Raw genomic sequence first — 18814 nt, 5'->3', positions numbered from 1 at the left:
AAAAAAGAAACAAAATGACCAAAAAAAGGAAACAAAATGAGCAAAATAGACACAAAATGACCAAAAAAGACACAAAATTACCAAAAAAAGACACAAAATTACCAAAAAAGACACAAATTGACCCAAAAAGAAACAAAATGAGCAAAAAAGACACAAAATTACCAAAAAAAGACACAAAATGACAAAAAAGGAAACAAATTGACCACAAAGCGATCAAAAAAAGACACAAAATGACCTAAAAAGTAAAGGATCTGAATACTTGTTCCACCACTGGCAACAATATGTTAACATGAAATATTTTCTTACCATACTGAAGATGAAGTATAAATTGTATTTATTCCCTCTGCAGCTCAGACAGCCGTAGGTGTGTTCACTCTGTCTGATCCAGTTCTGACGGGGAGCCCTGAAGAGAAGAGAATCAGTTGTAGGCAAATTAACTTTAAAAGAAAAAGAAAAATCAACAAAATGACTTCAAAGAATCGTCACTTTCAGAATGGCTGTTGTGTCTGTCTGCCACAAACCTCCCCCCTCCCCTGGCTCTTGTGGTATTCGCTGCAGCTCATATAACAAGACAGAGATGAAACTGTTCTGACATTTCTGAGAAAGACAACGGAGTTACATGAAGGCAGTCTGGTCCAACAGGGTGAAGAATGAGCCTTCGACACTTTCCACTTCACCTCATGGAAACTATGAAAAGCTGGAGCTCACTTCATCATTACATCGTTGTGTTTATGTTCCTTACAACAGTCAGCAAAGGTAAATAAATACTCTTTATCTTTTATTTTTCAGGTGATTTAACTCATGTTAGCTTTTACTTTTTCCTCAATTTGATTTGATCAAAACACTAAAAATGTCAAATAGTAATCCCACGTATGAAAGTGACAGTTCTTTCACAGTTAAAAATTAAAGATCAGCCACAAAATGTTGGTTAGCTTATCAGCATCATGTGGTTTTGCACTAACAGATTACATCCGCACTGTTCTGCTCTTCGCTGCTGAATTGAAAGTGTAGCCTCGTAGTTTTCTCTAAACTGGTATTTACTATATTGGGGGGTTGTTTATTTGTAAATTGAATCTCTGTTTTCTTAGTTTTCAGCTTAATTTTTCTCAAAACGCTTAAAGACTAACCTTGCCTGTATAATGTTTAATTTATTTTCTGTATCACTGTGGAGCTAAATTAAATGAGAAAATGAAAATAATTTTATTGAAGCTGGGTTGAGGATATAAAGGGTTAAGTTGGTACCGCTTTATATTAAGGTCCTTGTAATAACCATTAATTAACAAGTAATAAGGCCCTTGTAAGTCCTTACAAGATGCTTATTAACATTATTGTGTGTTAATAAGCTTATATAAGTGTTAATAATGGCATTACAAACACCCATGACCCACCCATTATGTCTTTGCCATGCCTTTATTAATCTTATTTTGTTTGCTTATTGATATTAAAATATACTTTATTGCTCATCTATTATAAGTTAACTATAAGTTAACTATGCTTTTTGCAACTACCGGATCTAAAGCGAGAACAATGCCTTATTACTTGTTAATTAATGGTTATTAAGGACCTTATTATGAAGCGTTACCGTTAAGTTAAATTAAATTAAATTAAAGTTTAATAATATTTCTGCTTTGAGTTTGTTCCTGAAGTAATTGTCTTTGTTTATTTGTAGAAAATAAAAATAAAAATAATTTGTTTTGGCTGCAGGAGTTACAATTCAATATATATAACGATATATTGTAGATATATTTTATTCAAATTTTTAAAAAGCCCTCATAAAGAAGAAGAACCTCTGTCATAGCACAACTTGTTGTGCAATCTGTCTGCGACAAATCTTAACCTGTAAACTGAAAACATATAATGTTTACAGTGTTCTTGATTATCCGTCACAACACATAATATCACTAATACTATACTATAATAATATAAGTGTTTTAATGTTTTCTTTTAGCGTGTGAGGCTCCTTCCAGTCCTGAATGCTTCAGAAGAAACGCTGACGAGTCCGTTTACGTGTGTGAGTGGAGCATGAACACGACTGAGAGCGACGTGAGATTTGACCTTTACTTTAAGTAAGTACTCTTCTGTGTTTTAACGTTTAATTTTTTTTTTTAAATTGATGACGTCTTTTCAACCAACAGCCTGTCCATGGGGATTTTCCCTATTTTTTCTTCTTTTTTTTTAGTATTATGAATACGTATTCCTGTAACAATCACTAAACACAGTGAAAGCAAATTCACATCTGTCCTCTTATTATTGAATGAAGAGATTGTATATAATAATAATAATAATAATAATAATAATAATAAAAGCATTTATTTCTATTTCACTTTTTAAAATACACAGTTAAAAAGCACACATATAGGACTTGTACATGTACAAAAACAAGATTTCTCTGCAACGCTTTATAATAAGGTCCTTAATAACCATTAATTAACAAGTAATAAGGCATTTTAGTTGTTTTCTTCTGTATTTTGTGTTTGTGTGTGTCTAATTTCCTGTCATGTTAAGCGACTTTGAGTACCTTTAAAAGCGCTATATAAATTTAATGTATTATTACTATTATTATTATTATTATTGTTCTCGCTTTAGATCTGGTAGTTGCAAAAAGCATAGTTAACTTATAATAGATGAGCAATAAAGTATATTTTAATATCAATAAGCAAACAAAATAAGATTAATAAAGGCATGGCAAAGACATAATGGGTGGGTCATGGGTGTTTGTAATGCCATTATTAACACTTATATAAGCTTATAAACACACAATAATGTTAATATGCATCTTGTAAGGACTTACAAGGGCCTTATTACTTGTTAATTAATGGTTATTACAAGGACCTTAATATAAAGCGTTACCGATTTCTCACCTAAACGACGAAATAGACCATTTGTCAATACCGTCTGGACATAGCAGCAAGGGGCCAGATGCATGAACAATGTGCATGCACAAAAAACATGCATACGCCTTTATAAACTGGTATTTATGAAAGCAGGATGAACAATGAGAATGTGCACAGCTGACACTTTTATATGTCTGATTAAAGGAGTTCATAGTATATACTGTTTAATGCTGAGGATTCTCTCAAAGCTCTACATCTTCACCCGCAGCAAAACTAAATTTAGGAACATTAAGGAGACTTCATCTCAGATCAATGAGGAACTGCTGATCAAATATCGTCCTGTTTACATTTGGGTGGAAGCTCGAGCAGAGAACTCCAGCTGCACGTCCACCAGGAGATCCGTCGTCCTCGGGCACACAGGTATGGATGCTCCTCTCGTTTTTATGCAACATCGTGGGAGATTAACACACACTGTTGTCCTTTTTCATTTAAAGTGTGATAAATGTTTTAATAAAACATATTAGGGGTGCACCGATTTCCTTCATTTTGCTATCTTATCTACCTCGATAATAACCCCCCACTGGCGAAGCTGTGCTCCCAACTTTGTTGCTAAATTTAGCAACTTTTCAGCCCCCCTTAGCAACTATTTTTCAAGAAAGTGACTGGAGACAAATCCAGCGACTCCTTCTTCTAGCTCTGTAGCAGTACAGTGTGTATGTGCTAACAGGCTAACAGTTAGCTCTGTAGCAGTACAGTGCGTATGTGCTAACAGGCTAACAGTTAGCTCTGTAGCAGTACAGTGCGTATGTGCAAACAGGCTAACAGTTAGCTCTGTAGCAGTACAGTGCGTATGTGCAAACAGGCTAACAGTTAGCTCTGTAGCAGTACAGTGTGTATGTGCTAACAGGCTAACAGCTAGCTCTGTAGCAGTACAGTGTGTATGTGCTAAAAGGCTAACAGTTAGCTCTGTAGCAGTACAGTGTGTATGTGCTAACAGGCTAACAGTTAGCTCTGTAGCAGTACAGTGTGTATGTGCTAAAAGGCTAACAGTTAGCTCTGTAGCAGTACAGTGTGTATGTGCTAACAGGCTAACAGTTAGCTCTGTAGCAGTACAGTGTGTATGTGCTAACAGGCTAACAGTTAGCTCTGTAGCAGTACAGTGTGTATGTGCTAACAGGCTAACAGTTAGCTCTATAGCAGTACAGTGTGTATGTGCTAACAGGCTAACAGTTAGCTCTGTAGCAGTACAGTGTGTATGTTCTAACAGGCTAACAGTTAGCTCTGTAGCAGTACAGTGTGTATGTGCTAACAGGCTAACAGTTAGCTCTGTAGCAGTACAGTGTGTATGTGCTAACAGGCTAACAGTTAGCTCTGCAGCAGTGCAGTGTGTATGTGCCAACAGGCTAACAGTTAGCTCTGTAGCAGTACAGTGTGTATGTGCTAACAGGCTAACAGTTAGCTCTGTAGCAGTACAGTGTGTATGTGCTAACAGGCTAACAGTTAGCTCGGTAGCAGTACAGTGTGTATGTACTAACAGGCTAACACTTAGCTCTGTAGCAGCACAGTGTGTATGTGCTAACAGGCTAACAGTTAGCTCTGTAGCAGTACAGTGTGTATGTGCTAACAGGCTAATAGTTAGCTCTGTAGCAGTACAGTGTGTATGTGCTAACAGGCTAACAATTAGCTCTGTAGCAGTACAGTGTGTATGTGCTAACAGGCTAACAGTTAGCTCTGTAGCAGTACAGTGTGTATGTGCTAACAGGCTAACAGTTAGCTCTGTAGCAGTACAGTGTAAATCTCTCTCGGGGCTAACTTGTCCCGCCCATAGACTGCCGTGGAAAAGTAAAAAGAAAAGAAAAGAAAAATACTGCTATGTTATTGTTTTTCAATAAAATAAGTTTCAAACATTGAAGGTTCAGCTGTGAGTTATAAAATAATCGGAATCGGCAGGTCAGGCTTTTTAAAAATCGGTGATCGGCCAGAAAATTGCAATCGGTGCACCCCTAAAACATATATATTTTTATTTTTTTAATTTTTTTTTTTTTTTATTTAGTTAAGTATGAAACACCACGGAATATTTCCACATCCTGGTTAAAAAACAACCTCAACTTAAGCTGGATGGCTGCAGAGAAGCATGCGGCTTTAGCCGAGATCTGGTTCAGACGACATGAACGCCCCACAGAAACATGGCAAACAGTAAGTTAGTAATTTAGTTCCCAAATTCACTGTTACTGAAGCAGTTTTTCTACATTTATCAACATATTTAACCTTCAATCCATATTTCAGTTACAGAGAACGACAAATACCACCAGCGACACTTTAACGCGTGAGTACTTTTTAATGTTTTTTGCAATTAAAATCTTTTGAATGAAAAGTAAATTAATCCCTATTTTATATTGGTTCTTTTGTATTTGCCTCTGCAATACACTGAAGGATCAAACATCTTCTCGTATTTTTTAGTCCACTAATTCTAATTCTCCTGCCATACAGGTTTACTGACAACTGTAGATTAGTTTTTCTTCTGCTGAGATATTTATGTAATTTCTGTTAATAAATTCTGTGTATTTATGATGTGTTTTTTAAATGATTTAACCTTAATTTGCTTGGTCGTATATTTAAACAGAATGGATTGACAGTAATTACAGTAACTTTATAAAAAATCTCTGTTTGTCCTGTACATATGGCAGCATTGATAATAAAGTTGACTTTATTTTGGTAAATTAGTTAGATTTTATCGGCTATAGTTAGACACATTTCTTAGTCTATTCATCTCAGATTTTTTTGTTTGTTTGTTAATTGTTTAATTACATATTTTTTTTGGTTTATGTTAGAATTACTTGAGTCAATTGGATGATTTTTTAAATATGTAATTTAAATGAATAAACATGACAAAACAGATCAAATATGTCTTTGAGTACATTGTGGCTAATAATCAAAATCCAGATTCAGAATATTAATGGGATTTTGCCTTTCAGGACCTTATCATTGAGCTCGATAAGCACAAGTGAATATTATATGTATATATATATATATATATGAATAGTTTTTAGAGAAATCATATATATCAGAATGAGAAATAGTTGTTACGTGTTTAATTCATTGTTGGCTTTCCATCCATTTTTTTTACTAAAATGAAAAATGAGGACTATTTCCAGCCTTATAGGCCATCAGTGATGGAAAACACTTCTAATCAGCCTGGCATTAAGCTACTCTTTAAAGAAGAAAAACAGCAACTTGAATGTCTAATGATCTTTCTATTATTTTTTCTTTTTATCTGATCAGACCACATCATTGTGTTGAATCTGTTGAAGGATTCAGCTTACCAGGTTCGGATCAGACATCGGTCCACTCAGGCCCCCAACCCACTGTGGAGCGACTGGTCTCCAGTTGTCACTGTCCCTGCAGGTGAAGCCATGTTTTCATACATTTTCAATAATTATCAGACACAAAATGAAGTATTCATTCAGTTTGAAGCTGCAAAGGTCCAACAATTAAAATTGTTTACCTGCAGCAGTCATTGCACTTTAGATAACACAACTAAAAACTCAAATATGAAATACATATCTTAGAAATATTACTCTGCACCACTCCCACTCCAACACATTCTACATTATTTTACATTTCTGGGGTTGTGATTTACCGTTTGCAAAAGCTCCGCCCCCTTAGTTACCGTTGCTTAGTTACTGTTGCTTAGTTACGCCAAGCCTCTAGGCCTGTCAGCAGCCATGGAGCGGACCAGCGCTGTGTGAGCAAGAGTTTTTGGAGTAACGTTAATACCTCTGGGATTAAAATAAAATAGGTTCATAATGGTCTGTTGGGACGTTATGTTCAACATTGATATATTCATTACAGGGCTGTACATTAACTTTTTTTGCGTATAGCCCTGGTGCTACAGAGGTTGATAGTTTTGTAGCACAATCCACAAAATCTCTATCACCTCATCTGTAGGCTACACTCTAGAAAACATGTAAAATAAGATGTCACTGGTGCCCAGAAGCTACCGGTATACCATCCATAGCACAGACTGATGTAGGCTAATGTTAGCATGTGCTATGAGCTAACGTTACATCTGTATTTTTTCTGTACTGTGACTTATTGTGAAGGACTGAACCAGTCCGGGTGTGTTGATAACGATGGTTGATAATGGTGATATGTATTTGGCTTACCCAGAGACATCCAATTTCCCCCGAAAAAATCAGCAGCCCCCATTTTTTTACAGCGAAGAGATGCTAGTGACCGATCCATGAAAACGATATCGCCGGGTTTATTCACCGGCGTTAGCGTCCTTTTGCCAACTCTGGTAAACCCAAGGCTAGCTTACAAGGTCAAAACGCTATACGGTTTGAAAGATAAGAAGTTAGACTCTAGTTTCACACCCCTTAATTAATTTGAAACATTATCATTTATATTAATAGTTAATGTGAAATTTTGATAGAATGTTAGCCAAAAGTCAATGGCTGATATGGGAGTCAGTGACGCTAGATATTAGCACTGTACAGCCCTGTATTATGTTAAGCTCCTCGCAACATTGCTAGCTAGCTTAGCGTGCTAATTTTACAGATGGTGTCATTAACATACGTTTGTTGGACTAGTTCTGCACTAGTAGTGGTAAGAATACTAGTTGACTGTTAAATCTGGTTTGGGCTATCTCATTTAACAGCTAGACAATCGTTAGTTAGCTCATGATTGCTAACTAGCAGCTTAACTTGGAGCAGATATTTTTGTTTCACCGACACCTTCTAATCCACATCCAGCAACGCTCCTCTTGTTTTTTGAGTTTTTTGCAAACGAAAAAAAACAACTCCTCCTGCTAAACTCTTAGGGTACCTGGTGACAGATTTACAAATCCTGAATGCAGACCGCTCCGCTTCACCTTGTTGCTCAGAGCTCAAAGCTTGCTTAACGGTTGCTAAGATATGATTGGACAAGGAGCGTTCAGGGGAGGAGCTTGCGAAAGGTCGATTGCTCTAAATTCCTGTATTTGTAGCAACATGGTCTCACAGAAATCCGTGAAATAGCCACGGATTTCGCTTAACTCAAAATCCGTGGAATAGCCACGGAATCACTCAAATTTCCGTGAAACTGACACGGATTTCGCTACAATGCAAGTTAATGACATGTCATATCCCGTGGCTATTCCAACATATAAAGTGATTATGTACATTCACTGAGTGAATATTTAGAAAATAAAACATATATTTCTCGCTAGAAATTTGATCAAAATCCATTTTTATGCAGAAACTAAGTCAAAATATAGATTTTTCACAAAAAATGAGAGAACTGTCCGCCATGTTTTTTGTTCTGACCGCTGAGACCTTGAAAGTCACGTGACTTGGAACAAACCAATAGCCACGGGCAGGGCCACCTTAACCTAATGTTAGGCCCCGGGGCTGAGAGATTTGTAGGCCCCCCATCCCTTCGATTTATAGAGTCTCATTTTTAAAAAAGTGTGATATCTAGGTAATCTACATCACAAAATGCATTAGTTTCTTTCGAGACATACAACAGTGAGTTTCCCCTCTTTGAGTCAGAAAACACAATAATATTGTTATTAACATATCACTGAGCCCACTTGAGAATAAACACAAGACACTTTATTTAACAACCACACACAGCAACTTATGGTGATAATAAAACCAAAATGTATGAAAGGATGATTTTAAACAATGTTATGAAAAATATCACCATCCATCACCTGTCTGCACAAACATACAATCAAACAAACAATAACTTATTAACTTAATAACAACAGCATAAGCATAAGAAAAGCAACAGATCAAAGTAGGAGCCTCTTCTCTGGCCTCAGTGAGCCCTGTGAACAATCACATGCACCCACAAAGACACACAAACACACTCCATTCAGCACCATGGCCTAATGCCAGGTACCAAAAGGATTAAACTGAGCAACATTAATAGAAGATTTGCAGTATAATCTAGACAAACATCTAAGCAAATATGCATTTCAAAAACAATGCACAACCACCAGTAGTGGAATGTAACTAAGTACATTTACTCAAGTACTGTACTTAAGTACAATTTTTAGGTATTTGTACTTTACTTGAGTATTTCCATTTTATGTAACTTTTTACTTCTACTCCACTTCATTTTTAGGCAAATATTGTACTTTTTACTCTAGGATTTAGCTGCCAGCTTTAGTTACTTTTCAGGTCGAGATTTAACATAATATGATCAATGTAAAGACGTTTTCTTAATTAAATCTTTTAACAGTATATTAAGTAATTAAGTGAGCCCAATCTTTACAAAATTAAAACACTGCATACTTTAAATCACCAATACAAATAATGTAATAATATATTTAGAATAGGCCTATATAAAACAATCATAGTGGGTCCATTCTGCATAACCCGAGTACTTTTACTTTTCATACTTTAAGTAGATTTTGATGTTGATACTTTTCTACTTTTACTTCAGTAAGATTTGGATGCAGAACTTTTACTTGTAGCGGAGTAATTTCACAGTGTGGTATTAGTACTTTTACTTAAGTAAGGGATCTGAATACTTTTTCCACCACTGACAACCACAACAGTTTAAAACCTGCACAAGCTATAAAACGCAGTACCTGCTGATGTTGAATAACAGAGCCATTCTCTGGGCACACACTCTCCGTTACTCAGTTTGCGTTTAAAATGCATTTTTGAGAAAAATCTTCTGCTGTTTATACTGGCGTTCCGATGCTGACACGTTAGCGTCTTTATTTTGACAGGACTCCGGTCCCATTTTCGCCCTAAAAGCGCTCACTTTTGGGTCATTGTTGTTTCCCCAGCGGCCCGGGTCACTGTTGTACGGGTCATCTGACTCGTCTCGGTCTCCCCCTGACTGGTTTGCAGCCTGGTCCTCTCTCTGGGGCTCGTGTGCTCCCCCCTCCTCCTCCCCTCCACTGCTGCGGGCGGTCCCCTGCTCCTCTCCCGCTACATCCACCTGCACGGCCTTCCCGGCCTGCACGTCTTCCTCCGCTCCCCCCGGTGTGTGGGACACCGACCTACCTCCGGTGCTTAATTTTTCCACTCAATCTTTGATTGACAGTCATAGAGGGACACGCCCCAGAACTAACTATAGACATTCTGATAGGTAAGCCCACCCGCCATAGGCTATGGGGGCACGTGGGTCACCCCTTATTTAGATCAATCAGCAGCCACGTAAGTTACGTTACATTGCGTGACGTAACGTGCGATTAGAGTGATTGACAGAAAACCTGACAAGTTACAAAACAATGTGACCTTTTCAGCTCATCATGGGAGGCCCCTTAACTTGGGAGGCCCCTGGGCTTCAGCCCAGGTAAGCCCGTGCATTAAAGCGGCCTTGGCCACGGGATATGACTGTCATTAACTTGCATTGTAGCGAAATCCGTGTCAGTTTCATGGAAATTTGAGCGAATCCGTGGCTATTCCGCGGATTTTGAGTTAAGCGAATCCGTGGCTATTTCACGGACTCCTGTGAGACCGGGTTAATTTGTAGATGGCAAAGATTTATTCCACTCCAAAAAACAGCCTGCTTGATAATAAATGTGTGTTTTTACCGCAGAACTTGAACAAAAACCTGAAGTCAGCATGACAACAACACTTTTAAATGGCACTCGAAAGGTGACGCTAACATGGAAGGTGAGCCAGTGAAACAACACCAACACTTTCACACATTTACATTAAGAAGTTATTACTTTTCACCAGCACATACTGACTTTGTCCCATCATAGAAAGTGTCCCAAATAGGACAGGAGAAATGAGAGTATTTTCACTGCAGCCTCTAAGTGCAACCATAAGGTCCTAATATTCACAGTGTACACAATTTGACTGCAAATAACTGAATTGAGGTTGTTCAGCAATACTATCAGCTACATTCTTTATAACAAAACCTGGTTTTGAATCCTGACCTCTCACATTTTGACCTCTAAAGTCTACTTTGTCCCATAACTGAAGAATTTTAGCTTCATTTGATTTTCCTTTTATTTCTGAGCACTTTTGTCGAGCAGGCTCTTGGCCAAAGAGAGGAAACTGAAAAAGTGTGAAAGAACATAATACCACAATCTGACACATATTCATATGCAAGTGGAAAAGAGGTCAGAGGTGTCTGATTCTGTTAATGTTGTTGTAGGTTTTTTTTTACCATGTTTCCTTTTAACTGTTGCTTGAGTGAGCTACTTTATAATACACGTTTTTTTAGATAAAAATCATAAAAAACTTGACGGTTTATTGCAGAATAAATTTAGTTTAATAGACATCTTTAGTTCATTATTATTTTAAACGTTTTTATGACAAATCGCACCGTAAGCCGCATGCACAACTTAGGGGACACAACTTGAGGAGGTTGTATAGAGCAGTAGTTCTCAACCTTTTTGAGTCGCGACCCCCAATTTAACATGCATGTTGTCCCGCTCACTGAACACAATCTCACACGCACAGTTCAGATCACCCAAAGAAAGGAAACAAAATGACCAAAAAAGACACGAATGGACCACAAAATGATCAAAAAAGACACAAAATGACCAAAAAAATGCACAAAATGACCAAAGAAAAGACACAAATTGACCAAAAAAGACACAAAATGACCCAAAAAAGACACAAAATGAACAAATAAATCCACAAAATGACCAAAAAAAGACACAAAATGACCAAAAAAGACACAAAATGACAAAAAAAAAAACCACAATGACCCAAAAAAGTCACTAAATGACCAAAAAGACTAAAACACATGAACACTTTAACACAGTGGAGACAGAGCTGACTTCAAAATGATTTGGCGACCCCCAGAAATCATCTCGCGACCCCAATTGGGGTCCCGACCCCAAGGTTGAGAATAGCTGGTATAGAGGGACAAAGTCCTCGTAAGTTGTTACGACTCCCGTGGGGAACTAAAAGTGATTGTTGACTTATTTTGACTGAATGTACAGAAACTAAGTTAGATAACTTATGCCTACTTAACTTAAGTCACATTATTGAACTAACATACTTTTAGACGTTTATTGACCAATGTTTGATCTAATAAGCCTGTTTCCTTCTGGCTGGTTTATATTTTTACAGCTGCCTTGTTCAGTTGGTTCAGTTTGCTTTTTTTGTCTTCTGCTGTCCAGCCAATCCTTCATGCAGCTGCGGTTGGAGGAGTGGAGTACATTGTGGAGGACACACAGTCTTCAGCTGGATGTCCTTGTGAGAAAAACAGACATCACATCAGCACCACCGACAACAAACACACTACTTATGTCTCGTTCTCTGCCGCCAACATCTCCGTTATCGGCAGAAACGCAGCAGGGTTTTCTCCACCAGCAATCGTACAAATACCAGCCAAACCTGCAGCAGGTTTAAAAAGTAAGCCAAAGTGTGTGTGTGTGTGTGTGTGTGTGTGTGTGTGTGTGTGTGTGTGTGTGTGTGTGTCAAGGTTATAATAGTTTTGTATTTTTCATTAGTTTTAGTTTTAATTTTGTTGTGAATTTTTGTTTTCAAATTCAGTTAGTTTTAGTTAGTTTTTAGAGAGAGTTTTCTAGTTTTAGTTTAGTTTTTATTTTTTGAAAATGCTTAGTTTTAGTTTAGTTTTTATTAGTTTTAGTGTTAGTTTTAGTTTTTTTTGTAATGGGCTATATGTTGGTGCCAGATTCAAAGAGTTCATAATATGTTTTGCGTTTGTTTCCTTTGGTTTATCATCTCAGCCCCAATAAGGTTATTAACTGTTACAGTTCTGGGTGTTTTGTATTTTGGTTCTAGTGTAAACATCCCAGTCTCAGTAAACATATTCACCATGTGTTGCATGTTGAAATAGAAACACTGAATTATGAATGAAAAAAGTTGACAGAAACGAAAACGAAGGACATTTTCACTATAATTCCAGTTAGTTTTAGTTAGTTTTGTAACCTCACAATACAATACAGAGTAAAAACTCTAGTTTTTATTTTTATTTCAGTTAACGAAAATGTTTTTTCAATTCTAGTTTTCGTTATTTCGTTAGTTTTCGTTAACTATAATAACCTTGGTGTGTGTGTGTGTGTGTGTGTGTGTGTGTGTGTGTGTGTGTGTGATATGTCATGTATCCTTCAGTCAAACTTAAAAAAAACAAAAATGGATTGAATCAAGGGTAACTTGTTCAAGATACTTGAAGATGTTTTGCCTCAGTATTGACAATGAATCTTTAATTAAATATTCATTCATTACCCTTCACCACTTATCTGAACTCGCAAACTCTAAAAATATTTTTTTTCGCATTTTGTGAACATCGTGTTAAAGTGCTGCGAAAGCAGAAGAAAAGTAACATATAATAAATAAATTCCTCAGACTCCAACGCCCCTTCAGTCACGTGATGATGTCCAAACCTTTTTTTAAATTTTTTGTTTTGGGATATCTCCCGTTATTTTATACGATTGTGTGTTAACCCTTAATAGGACACTCATTGAAATACTTACAAATTCCAAATTTCAACCCTAGAGAATATTGGAATGTGTAAAAAAAAACATACAAAATGATATTTTGAGAAAAAAGTTTACGAGATTAAAGTGGCAAATCTACGAGAAAAAAATGTGCAGATTTATGAGATTTAAAGTGGTGAATCTGGGAGAAAAAAGTTGCTTTTTCCCACTTTTTTCTCGTAAATCTGTGACTTTTTTCACGCAGATTTGCCACTTTAAATCTCTTAAATCTGCAACTTTTTTTCTTGTAGATTTGCCACTTTAATCTAGTAAATTTGCAACTTTTTAAAAAATATTATGAAGTTACCAAATATAGTTATTTGCCTGATAAAGGGTTAACATGCTGGAATGCTTGGTTTGTTGAAAATGAATGTGTCTGAATAATCATGAAGGATGTGTCATGTTATTAAACAGACACAAAATTAAAATATTCCTTCATCCATTCATTTTTTTATTCATTAATTTGGTATAATGACCCTGATACCGTTAGAACCTAAGAAGCCTCTTGGATCAGAGGTGAAATATCTTCAAGCATCCTCTAGTTGCTCTTGATTCAAGCTTTTCTTGAAAAAACTTGACTTGGATAACTGTTGATGTTCACAGTTAACCTTACAGCCTGTTATTTCTTTTCTTCACTGGCAGTTTGTGACAAAATGTTACTGGACGAAAAATTAAACAAGAAAACTTGCCTTGAATGGTACAAGCTTCAAGATGGAGAGTCAGTGCCAGGTAACGTCATCACCTTAGCTGGGACCAAGAAGAAAAAAGACAGGGAGCAAATAAAAACAAGTACGTTGTATTCAAAGTGCTTGTAACCTGCAGCTTCATCACCTCTCCTCTATTACGGTGGCCTGGAAGTGCAAAACACTTTTACAAAGTGTGAAACACTTTTACAAAGCTTGAGACAAATTTACATTTGAGAAAACACTTTTAGAAATGACAAAACACTTTTACAAACACTGAAAACAAAATTACAAGTGGCAAAACACTTTTACAAATGACAAAACAAATATACATTTCAAAAAACAAATTTACAAATTTGTCTCAAGCTTTGTAAAAGTGTTTCACACTTTGTAAAAGTGTTTTTCACTTCCAGGCCACCGTACCTCTATAGAAGAACATAGAAACAAGGCAGGATTTAAACGTTGTCAGATCTTACACATAGTGGATTAAACAAATCTCAATATGTTGTTTTAGTCAGTAACTCTGATCTTGTTTATTTAATGTTGTGACACACTTTGTAGGGTAAACTATGAATCTGTTTCTGTTTACAGAACTAGAGGACTACGTTGGCTACCTTCACTTTGAACACAGATGTCAAGACGGGAAACCACAGACAGTTAAAATCTGCCTCTTTTATAAAACAGAGGGTGGTAAGTGTCTTTAAATTTCAGTAAGATACACAGGGTAATTATCAGAAACTCAACTTATGGTCTAGACGGAATTGTCCAAAAAGTGAAAGTGAGGAGCATTTATGGGTACAAGTCAGGAACCGGCCTACTTCACTTATTTCAAGGGTGCTGAATCAAAAAAAAAAAAGATTCCCAAGCGAAATTTTGAGTTTTTTACCTTCTCATTTGCATATCAATATGGCGGCCAAATTGCCCATCTTACTCAGTCATTGGACCATTTTCCCTTAGTTTTTTTGTAAGTAGACAATCAAAGATGAGGAAATTAAGTTTCTAGATCTATAGTCTAGGGTCAGAGCAAGGATATAGTGGAGGCTCAGTGTCTTTTTTATGTATATATATATATATATGGAAAATACCAACTTTTAAGGTGAAATTAAGCATTATTTGTGTGGTTTTTTTAAGGCCGACATCAATATTCAATCAATATCTCTTAATCTCTAATTTTAAATGTTCCAGTTGGTATTTTGCATATATATATACATAAAAAAGACACTGAGCCTCCACTATATCCTTGCTCTGACCCTAGACTATAGATCCAGAAACTTAATTTCCTCATCTTGATTGCCTACTTACAAAAAAACAAGGGGAAATGGTCCAATGACTGAGCAAGATGGGCAATTGGCCATTTGATATACAAATTAGAAGGTCAAAAACTCCATTTTTTTTGGACTCAGCACCCTTGAGATATGTAAGGTAGGCCGGTTCCTGACTTGTACCCATAAATGCTCCTCACTTCTTATAGGAGGCCTTTATTCTGAAATCCGTCTAGACTATTAGTTTGCCAACTCCTAAATTAACTCCTGGGGATCAAATCAATCACTCAAGGTACTGACAATGGCTCTTTAATTAAATATTCATTCATCATTCACAACAGTTGCTGTCATGTGGTTTGCTGATATTTGCATTAACAAGCAGTTAAACAGGTGTACATAATAAATTGGAATGGAATAAAGTGAATGTATATTTAAAAAGAAAAAATCTGTGTTCCAGTTTGAACATTATATGTTGTCTTTCTTGCCCACTGAATTCGATTGAGTGTGGGTCCCACAGGATTTTTAAATTGTTATACTAGTGTCAGTGTGGAATCAGGGTAGTAATATTCATTGGAAATGCAGATGTTGTGCATTCAAAGCATCAAACTGATTTAATATTGGTACATAATTAATCATGAAAAGTAGTTCCACATGACCAAACTGCACTGCAAAAAAGCCAACTTGTATTTTTTGGCCTAAAACAGTGATTTAAGTTGGTAAAACTTGGAAATATAAATTATTGACATTTAGGGCAATAATGTAAGTTAGCACAACAAAGGAAGCCAGTTGTCTGCTCAAAAACAAGTTGGTGAGTTGTTGTTACTTATATCTTTAAGTTGGGGTTCACAACAAGGGACAATAGTTCTGATAACTCTTATTTCTTTGTTGGGAAATTTGGTCATTAGCGAAAGCTAACGGCTAACTGATGCTAGCGGCTAACTGATGCTAGCGGCGTTGCTTGTTACAGCTACAAGAGTAGCCATTAGCGTATCAATGCTAACTCAAAATTGTGGTCGCAACATTAGCTGACATTTCATAGCAGCGTTACAATCGTGCCAATTCAGCACATTGCAGAAGTTAGCAGAAGTAAGGATTAAAAGTTATTACAATGTAAAATTATAAGTTAGTACAACTTACAGTTGAGTTGACAAAAATCTGAATTCAGAGTTGAGCAAACTCAAAAACAAAACTTAAAATATTTAGTTTAATTGTCCAACTTACATTTTTTTATCGAAGTTTGTTGCCTTGAAATTTTGAGTTCAGCCAACTTTTCTTTTTTTGCAGTGTGTACTCTTCACGATTTTAACTTAACGGCTGACAGACAGACATTTTTTTCTTGGAAAAATGACAAGCACCCTTGGGTAGAGGAAATGTCTTTTTCCATTACGCATTTTGTGCTTTTATATAAATAATGTATTCAGATTCGGTACATCTTTTATCTTAACTGTCCATCTATCTTTCTGGAAGTGATGGAACAAGTTATTCTGAAGGCGGTGTGACTCAAAAAGGTCAAGAACCAGTTACTGATCTAGTTACCAGTACCCGGTGTATTTATGCTGACACTGATCCAGGTCATAGACTATGAAGAGTTCATGAGCTCATCAACTATGAAAAGTTGTTTTTAACCTACATTTTTCTTTTCACTTCAGTTCCACTCATAAAACCTCAGGATTTCACTGCTTTTGGTGAGACTCAGACCTCTGCTAACTTTTCTTGGGAAGCAATTCCCTCAGTGGAGCAGCGAGGTTTCCTCACACACTACAGCCTCTGCAGCGTGAAAATCAGCCTGCAGGAAGAGCCCAAAGGTGTGAAGTCACTTTTATTTACTCATCTTTAATATACAGTATACACTGGTGAACAGTAGTGTTAGTCTAGACGGATTTCAGAAAGAAGGCCTCCTATAAGAAGTGAGGAGCATTTATGGGTACAAGTCAGGAACCGGCCTAACTTACATATCTCAAGGGTGCTGAGTCCAAAAAAATGGTTCCCAAGCAAAATTTTGAGTTTTTGACCTTCCAATTTGTATATCAAATGGCCAATTGCCCATCTTGCTCAGTCATTGGACCATTTCCCCTTAGTTTTTTTGTAAGTAGGCAATCAAGATGAGGAAATTAAGTTTCTGGATCTATAGTCTAGGGTCAGAGCAAGGATATAGTGGAGGCTCAGTGTCTTTTTTATGTGTATATATATGCAAAATACCAACTGGAACATTTAAAAGTGATATTGATTGAATATTTATGTCGGCCTTAAAAAAAACGCACAAATAATGCTTAATTTCACCTTAAAAGTTGGTATTTTGCATATATATAAATATACATAATAAAGACACTGAGCCTCCACTATATCCTTGCTCTGACTCTAGACTATAGATCTAGAAACTTAATTTCCTCATCTTTGATTGTCTACTTACAAAAAAACTAAGGGGAAATGGTACAACGACTGAGCAAGATGGGCAATTTGGCCGCCATATTGATATGCAAATGAGAAGGTCAAAAACTCAAAATTTCGCTTGGGAACCATTTTTTTTGGATTCAGCACCCTTGAAATAAGTAAAGTAGGCCAGTTCCTGACTTGTACCCATAAATGCTCCTCACTTTCACTTTTTGGACAATTCCGTCTAGACTATGTAGTCTGTGTGCTGCTTTTATTCAATGATTTCATGTTTTTTTGGATTTAAAAAACGCTGTATTTGAATGTATTATTGCATACTGGGGTCCCTGAACAGTCTTGGAATTGCACACATTAGGCATGACTGGGAAACTGAGACCCTTGTGGATTCAATGAGGTATATTATAATCCCTAAAATCACATGTGGCTCCAGCCGGGCCCCCATATGAAGCTTTTGTCGAGCTAAATGGAAGTAGTAAAAACTATTCATTTTTGATATTTTTGAATGACAAACTAACTTTGATTCACTGAGAAAATGTTTTTGACTATTTTTCCACATCTCATTTCATCAGTGTGCTACAACATATCAGCCTCACTGACAAAACACCGTGTGGAAAACCTGACACCGGGAATGAAATACAACATCAGCCTGGTCGGAGTGACAGGAGCCGGAGAAGGACCTGCAGCCATACTCACTTTCAACACGCTGCCGGAAAAATCTGTGACTGGTATCAGACTTACATGATGAAACAGCTTTCTAGTTTATTTGTTTGTTTTTTGTTCTTGAACAGTTAGATATCAGACCGTTTTTTTCCACGTGGGTGCTAACAGATTGTTCCTTTTCCCCCCTCAAAATCAGTGTGGTGGAGTCTGGGCTTGCTGATTCTGTTCTTTTTCCTCACAACAGTGTGCACCTGTATCTTGAAGAGGTAGGTTTTTATCCCATTTTTAATTTATTTTATCTTATTGCATCTTACTGATCTATTGTTTACTACATCTCTTTGTATTGTGTTATGTATTTATTGTTTGTGCAGCACTTTGGAAACCTTGTGTTTGCTAAAATTGTGCTATATAAATAAAGGGATTGGATTAGGTTCCACTGACAGTTAAACCACACTGCAAAAAAGCCAACTTGTATTTTTTTGGCCTAAAACAGTGATTTAAGATGGTAAAACTTGGCAATATAAATTATTGACATTTAGGGCAATAATGTAAGTTAGCACAACAAAGGAAGCCAGT

General features: G+C 36.5%; 1 protein-coding gene across 1 annotated transcript; it reads left to right on the top strand.

Moving 5' to 3' along the window:
* Positions 1-435: 435 nt before the first annotated feature.
* Positions 436-17024, top strand: il12rb1 (interleukin 12 receptor subunit beta 1). Its single transcript, XM_059340404.1, has 11 exons — positions 436-756; positions 1949-2066; positions 3103-3254; positions 4888-5030; positions 5121-5160; positions 6117-6239; positions 10377-10453; positions 11920-12154; positions 13885-14031; positions 14517-14615; positions 16837-17024. Exons 1-11 carry the CDS (start codon positions 651-653, stop codon positions 17022-17024), a joined length of 1428 nt encoding a protein of 475 aa, XP_059196387.1. The 5' UTR covers positions 436-650.
* Positions 17025-18814: the final 1790 nt, after the last annotated feature.

This window comes from Centropristis striata, chromosome 9, assembly GCF_030273125.1.
Source record: "Centropristis striata isolate RG_2023a ecotype Rhode Island chromosome 9, C.striata_1.0, whole genome shotgun sequence".
Classification (NCBI taxonomy): domain Eukaryota; kingdom Metazoa; phylum Chordata; class Actinopteri; order Perciformes; family Serranidae; genus Centropristis; species Centropristis striata.
The sequence above is the reverse complement of the archived record's forward strand: the minus strand, read 5'-3'. Positions and strand labels throughout refer to the sequence as shown.